General features: G+C 39.9%; 1 protein-coding gene across 1 annotated transcript; it reads left to right on the forward strand.

Moving 5' to 3' along the window:
• The first annotated feature begins 1573 nt into the window (after positions 1-1573).
• LOC145396041 (uncharacterized) lies at positions 1574-4511 on the forward strand. The gene is made up of 4 exons (XM_080269504.1): positions 1574-1692; positions 2069-2200; positions 2680-2797; positions 3184-4511. The coding sequence occupies exons 1-4, from the start codon at positions 1585-1587 to the stop codon at positions 3375-3377; spliced, it is 552 nt and encodes a 183-aa protein (XP_080125630.1). The 5' UTR covers positions 1574-1584; the 3' UTR covers positions 3378-4511.
• Positions 4512-7971: the final 3460 nt, after the last annotated feature.

The raw sequence follows: 7971 nt of genomic DNA on the forward strand, positions 1-7971 counted from the left end.
AACTACTACTGCTATCCCTATTTCCCACTAAAAAAATCAATAATTCGGCATGAGTGAAAATAAGAAGTCATACTGTGAAGTATTAATTTATACCAAACGATAAAAACCCGAATTATGGCGCTCCATTACGTCTTCCCGCAGAGATCACTGAAAATATCCAAAAAAATCAGGAAATACATCCATTATCAGTGTCATAGCCTTATTTCCTTCCAAAAATATTAAATTTCAACCATTTCTAAACATTTACGATAATATCATTTTGTACTTACCGTACGTTAATGCAACACCTGAATCATGATCTTACATCGTTGCAAAAATCAATGTCAAAAAATCGGAATTATGTCCTATAATCTTGGCAAACAAGTGGGCTGGAGAGTAGTTAGTGCTCCTCCCCGTAAAATAACTAATTTAAAGACAAACGGCCACCCTTTACTTACGGCGTGTGGCTATAAACAAACATCGTGGTCATATTACCCCTGAAGAGTAACACCACCCTTGAAAGTAATACTATAATGTACTCATGATCATGTGGATGCTGTAACACTTGAATTATGGCGCTGAATTGTCGTGATCCTGCAGAAATGTCAAAAAATTAAAAGTAGCCCACGTCCATCATCGCATAAGCCATATTTCTCACGAACAATATCAAAATCCAGTCATATTTGGGCATTAAAAGTAATACCATAATGTACTTACGATTATGTGGACGCTATTGCTCCTGAATTATGGCGCTGCACAATTGTCTTTCCGCAAAATTACAAAAAAATATAAAAAAAAATCGAGTACATCCGCTTCTCTCCCCGACCTGAGCTCAAATGAAGGCGGGAAAAAACGAGGGAAGATCCTTGGTCCTGATTGGTTATTCCCGGTCACGTGATTCCTCTGTGGCCTCCTATTGGCTGAATTTAAAACCCTTTTCCCGCGCTCACTCCCCCGTCACCATGACTTATTTTAGGTGACAAATGATTAGTTTTAATAAACTGTGCTCTGAATATTTATTAATGCCCGGATTCAAATGTTATTGGCTGGATACAAAGGCCTTTCTCCCGCATTTCCTCAAACCTGTCATTAATCATTCTTGGTGATGGTTAATGAAAAATAAACACGATCTTCTGTATGTCAGATTATTTTTCGCCATGTGATTATTTCAATATAGTCAGCCGTATTGCAGCCCACAAAACGAATGCAAACTTACGTCAGTGTTAGTTTACATGCGAGTGAATGATGGCGCAACAAATGGTATATGCCTCCTCGTAATATCAAAAATGACTGTCGCACTCGACAGGGCCTTTATTTACAGAAACATGACCTGACCTTCCGGGGTTAAACCCTTTTGCACCATAACCTGGTCCAGGTTTTCATTGTTTACCAGCTGTCAATTAATTCAATGGGAGAGAAAGGCAATACAACGGCTCTAAGTACTTACCATGATTAGCATCATATTCTAGCGCTAATCTCTTGGTACAGCTCCTCAGTCAACACGGAGAGATGGCAGTTTTAGTCCAAGCTTGAGTAAAAATGGTATGGTCATCCCTGGAACAGACAGTGACGTTATATGTGTCCGCAGGTGCGGTGACGGTGACGATGGGTGACGGAGGAAGCCAAAGACCGCTGAAGGTGACTGTGGTTGGTGACGGAACAGTTGGAAAGACCTGCCTTCTCATCTCATACACCACCGGAGAGTTCCCTGAGGTTATTTAGTTTCTTTTCAGTACCCTACAGATGTTATTGACTTGTAATTTTTATGAATTTGTACCTATAACTTCTTGTGGTCTATGTTTTTCTGTCAACCTATATTTATCTACCTCATTTATGTAGGTTGTACAAGGACCACAGATATAAAAGCCAAGAAACATATGAACACTTATAATTTCGTTGCATCATCCCATGGAACATCCACCTCTCAACTTTTCCTCCATATCTTGCCTTTGTCTACCTGTGAATAACAAAATTTTCACGTCCCCCTACAGATGTATGCACAGACAGTGATTAATCCCCCTCGCACTTTTCCTCCATGTCTCCTGTCCCTGTCAGTCGAACGAAAATAACCCACTTCCATCCCCAACAGGAATATGTACCAACAGTTTTCGACAACTATGCAGGGACTCACGTGGTTGAGGGCAGAGCGTATTCAATGATGCTTTGGGACACAGCGGGACAGGAGGAATATGAGAGACTTAGACCATTATCTTATCCTGGGGTGAGTATTTAACATAAGAGAATGGACAATGAGACAGACGAGAGACTGGAGAGAATGTGCAATGAGACTGACTATAGGAGAGTACATGTGAATGAGGAGTATGCGAGGTTCATACTGTTTTACACTGGATTTAACATTTAACACAATCATTGATATGATCTGGCTATGTGGAGAGAATGTAGCATGAGAAACTGACTAGGAGAGGATATGAGTGAGCTGGAGGGTGGAAGTGGAGACCAAGGATGAGATGGATGGTGGAGTGAAGAGGTATATGAGAAGAAGGTCTGAGTGGAGAAAGGACAGCCTGATGGCAGAGGACAGAATGACATGGAGATAATATGTTTGTGTCACCCCTTGTTGTATTAAGGCATCTGATGACTGACAGACAGATTGAAGGATTTTACAGACCCTCATTAATAATTATGAGAATGATGACGGTAATGTGATGATGATGATTACATCTTCCCAACATTTTCCAGACACACGTGTTTATTGTATGCTTTGCGCTGGATAACCGAGCCAGTTTCGAGAACGTCACCTCAAAGTGGCTGCCAGAATTACACCAACATTGTCCAAAAGCACCAGTTGTTCTTGTGGGTAAGTTGTGGTGTTAATATTAACGGAGATGTTAAATGAAAAGAGTGAGGAGAAGGGGAAGACCAAGGATGAGATGGGGGGATAGTGTGGAGAAATATATGAAAGGTATGTGGGTTGGAGGGGAAGGCCAAGATGATGTGGAGGGATGGAATGGTGAGAGATATGAGACAGGGAGGTGTGAGCTGGAGGGAGGGTAGTCAAATAGCAAAGGACATTGTGATGTGGAGATGATATATTTGTGCCCACCCTCATGGGGCTAAGGCCTGTGGCAATAGATAGACAGAGAAATGCAAAGACTTTAAAAATAAATCTTCAAGAGGAAATTATTGTGAATCATGGCACTAGAGACATCGCAGTTATCACCTTTTTTTTCCCCCCCCTCTCAGGCACAAAGAAAGATGTACGAAACATGACCGTACTCGGACCAAAGGATGGAAAGAAGCTGTGCAAGAAGGCGCGACTCTCAAAGTACGTGGAGTGCTCGGCCAAGACACAGGAGGGAGTACAGGAAGTGTTCACATCAGCGATAACAGCGGCCGTGGGATTGGGGCAGAAACAGCGGCCTTGTGTTATCATGTAGCACCAAATGTTTATAAGCATGCATGATGTGTTTAGTTTATTTACAGTTTCTAGGATGTATGGAGACGAAGTTCTAGTACAGGACTTCTTTTCATCAGTAACAGTGGTCTCTGATGGTTAAGGGCAGAAGTAGTGGCCTTGTGTTGTTATATAGGACCAAATGTTTATAAGCATGCCATGATATATTTGGGGATATCTTTCACTATACAGGATTCTGGTCATCTCCTGACAGTTTTGTTCAGCTTAGAATACTTTTAGAACTGAGGGGTTAAATATTGCATTAATTACCCTTTCAGTACAGGTGGCCTTTCCTAAGCTGCATAAAATAGTGTGGTAGGAGCAGAAATACACTGAAAAGAATGTCACTAAATATTAGGGGTTAAAGTTAAATATATCTTCCAATCTGACTACGCTTGGCCATTAAGTAGCTGAAAAGGGGTTGCAGATCTTTGTCAGGTGAAAACAAACTGACATACGACACATTACAGCACCTATGTGTGAAAAATGTAAAATATCAAATGTATAACCTGAAACAGACCTCACTTGGCCTTTGGCTATGCTGAAAAGGGGTTATGGATCTTTGTCAGGTGCAAACAAACAAGACATTACAGTACCTGTGTATGAAAACTGTAAAACATCAAATGCATAACTTGAAAGTCACTATTAACCTTAATTCCCTCACCCCAAGAACAATTTTTATATATTTAATTCTGGTGATAAGTGAAATCGAGAACATCTAAGGCTCAGATGTGATTCATTGGATGTCGTAGCCTATTTTTGTGGGCTGTCTGTTGATAATTCTTCCACTTTGATGTGGTGCTTTCCCGTTTCTGAATTGTACCCATCCGATTATGCACCAGGAAGCTGGTGATGATGATGATAACAATGATGATAACAGATTGGCACACAGATTTATCCAATTGTACACAGAGACCTCCTATATTACCAAGACAAACTCTGCTGTATTGACAGAACTAAGTTACATCAAGTTTATATTTACCAAGTTATAAGGCATTAATCAAAGTATTCAAATGTGTGGTACAGTCAAAGAAACAGCTATCTTCCCAGCTCCATCTGAAGAAAATTCACAACTGATGAATTGCAGTAAAAAACCGTATCTCTACCAGTGAATGTCTCAGATACTTTGGAAAGATACTTGTGTGTCTGTACATTCAAAAGTTCCCTCACAGTTTTGAAAGATTGTATCAAGATTTCCAGTAAACCCTTCAATATGGTGGCATCTTTTTTGCTATTTATTCATGCAGCCTCCAGACAATTTTATACAGCTTAGGAAGGGTCTGTCGTATTGAATGAGTTAACAAAGACAGCACTTGAGTCCTCGTTTGGAAAGTTTCTTATAAGCTGAATAAAGGTCTCTGGTATCAGCAAAAACAAAGTAAAAATGGTGTTGTCATACTGAAGGGCTTAATCAGGCACACTGGAGTCCTGTATCACACCTAGCAGCCATACAGCCATCCATCATCCAGTCATTTATTTCCATTAAAAAAAATAACCGTTACCCCTGGGAGCAATATGCTTTGAAATTATTTGTGAAAGTGAAACAGTGTTCATTTGGTACTGATGGTATTTCAAATCCATGGTCTACGTGTCACAATGAATCACTCCACAGAGGTGTCGAATATTCTTTTTCTTTTTTTTTTTTAAGTGTGTAAAATCTAGGGCCAGGCTGCTCAGTCCAGGCTGGTCCATGTGGCATTACTGTACATGAACAGTGAACCTCAACCACCCCTCAAAGTTGACCCATAAGAACCACACTTAATTACACATGTATAAATGAACAATACACACAAGTGTACACATGAATGACTGTATTACATATGTAGATAGCATCAGTAGTAGTTACCTAGAAGGAAAAAATAATACAGAACAAAGAATATCTTTGTTAGCACTGAAATAAGAGGATCAGATATCACTGTTAAAACTGAGCATTATCACACAATTGTGCTTGAAAAAGGAAAACCATATCACTACATTCTTTCACAATCATTCTGTCACTTTCACATGGACCTCTCATGGTACTCTTGTCAGTTTAAGGCTCTCTGGCATCTCCTAACCAGCTAATTTCTGCGAATGATATGATATGTTTAGTCTCCTGTATGTCCTCCTTGTTATCTGTTAAGATGTAAACAGCAGAAAATACATTAAGGAGTAATATTCAAGATAAATATAAATAGCATAATAATAATAATAACGAGGTGTAATTGCCAAGTGAAATCACTCAGGATGAGGTGCTAAGTGGCCTAGTTGATAAGAGTACCACCCAAGGTCCTAATAATTTCACATGAACTGCATCACTGAGGTCTCAGTCTAATTCCACAGTTACATTTGTATTCTGATTGGCTTTGTAGATTTTGTAACAACTCTTCCCTTGTGATCTATTCTTCAAATTACACCTTAGTGCCCTCTTGTGTGCTACTGATGCAGATAGTCAAAATTAATCATCAAAATGCATGAACATGGAATGACAGTGACAGATACACCTCAAGGCTACCTAACCCTCTCACACGCCTCTCACTCTCGAGCAACCATGAGATTGTTATGGTGTATTCTGCAAAATAAACACTGAGGAAGAGACACAATGCCTATGCCCCTAGAGGAAAAGTGTGGGAACCTATAACAGTTAGGTGGTTAACATTACATTACATTAATAACAACATTGTGCTATAATGCAGCCTCATTTGTGTGAGGCTGGAACCCACCTTGCCACTGCAGGCCTAAAAGATATGCAGCCATCATGTACAGTAATTATGGCATTTTTCCTGTCGGATCGATACACCCCAGCCAAATGCAGTGTGGGTGGCAACAAATTCGAGCTATTCCAGTCACGATGGTTGACAAGTTGCTTATATATTAACAGCAGGTGGTAATAACATTTTTTTTTTTTTTTTTTTAATGCAAGGAAGAAGGAATCAAAGGCAAGAAGCCTGCAAGATTGTTCCATCCAAGAAAAAAAATAAAAAAAAGAGCCAAATTCAAGATGCATTCATTTCAAGTTGCCATGACACATTGCATTTAAAAGAGTGAAGATCATAGAAAGAAGGAAATACAGACAGTTCCAGGGTTGACCTGTCATTAATATGATAAAACTTTCCATGAACTCCCACTGTGTAAGGTCCCCCCCTCCCCCCAAGTTACATATTCAGTTGGGTGCGGGACTAAAACAAAAATACCATCCTCACTCAGCAAAGAAAAAAAAATGTCTGAAACATTACAACGGCATTGTTATATTCCAGTAATTATATTTTACTTACACTGACCTACACAGGGCATCCAAAGACTTGACGTAGTCACTTCATGAGGTTATTCTGGGGTTATAACTTCTATAGTAACAAAGATTCTATTTTCCTCGATTACAGAACTAAAATTATTGCTGACCTTATGGGCAAAAATTGTCTTCCTCAAAGATTATACTCATTTTCCTCCAAGTTGGCCAAAAATTGCCATCACACCATCTTTAGTGCTGAGTTGTATGAATAAATTAACAGTAAAATGTGGTGCTAGTCACAAAGGAGTGCTGTGGACAGAATGTCTGCCACTAAGCTATGTGAAATAAGCTGCAAAAGGGGCCAAGCTGGGCCAAGCTAAGGTGAAAGAAGTACAGGTTTAGTAACTGGATCTTCACAGTGGCCGAGAATTGGAATTGTGTTATTTATTTTTCACTTGAATCAGCCCAAGAATAACTTTGCAAAGTTAATACACTAAGGCCTGGGGCATGGTACACTGCTGACCTGCAGATTTAAAGGCATCTTTATATACATACATGTAGTGCACTGAATAGGAGGCTGGTCTGTAAATACCACCCCACTAGAAACTTGCTTGTTGGTATTTCGTGTGTTGTCGTGACAGCTCAGCCTGCTGGTGTGGGCATGGGTGTGGCATTGGAAGTAAGAAATGAACAGATGATGCAGGATAGACTGATAAAGCTGACTCAGCCATCCCCACAACACGCAAGGAATCACCTGACAGTGTAGAAGAGGGGTGTTATATATGGACCATCCTGTGCTATAAAAAGACCATACATAATACAGCTGTAGTGTTAGGATGCTGCAGACAAGCTACATGTAATTTTTGCAACGTTTATACCAACTCCCAAGTGCCTTGACTCACGCCACCATTGTTGTTATGTATATACAATAGTGAAAATATTTTGAGGATGTTACATAGTAGTGCCAAATTTATACTGTATATGGTATAGGCTGGTTTGTATATAGCACTCTCCTAGAAACCTGGATGATGGTATCGTATGTATTACAGGCAGGTCCCATTATACAAGTGCGATGTGTTAATGGTGGACTGCTAGGACAGCGGATACTCATATATCAGATCAAATAAAGGGGGGAAATAATCACGAAACTCATATAACGGAGTACATAACTTATGGTAAAAATAGGGTTAGGTTAACAGACCTTGCTCACATCACCAAATTTGGCTCTAAATTGCCCATTCTCATGCAGTACAGGTATCATCAGTTTCTCGTATAGCGGATGCTTGTATAACAGGACCAGCCTGTATAATGATGGCTCCGTCTGCTGGTGTGGGTTTAGGTGTAGCAGTGGGAATGGGAAATGAATAAA

The sequence above is a fragment of the Coenobita brevimanus genome, chromosome 34 (assembly GCF_032717465.1).
Source record: "Coenobita brevimanus isolate Jiangsu-jjx chromosome 34, ASM3271746v2, whole genome shotgun sequence".
Taxonomy (NCBI): domain Eukaryota; kingdom Metazoa; phylum Arthropoda; class Malacostraca; order Decapoda; family Coenobitidae; genus Coenobita; species Coenobita brevimanus.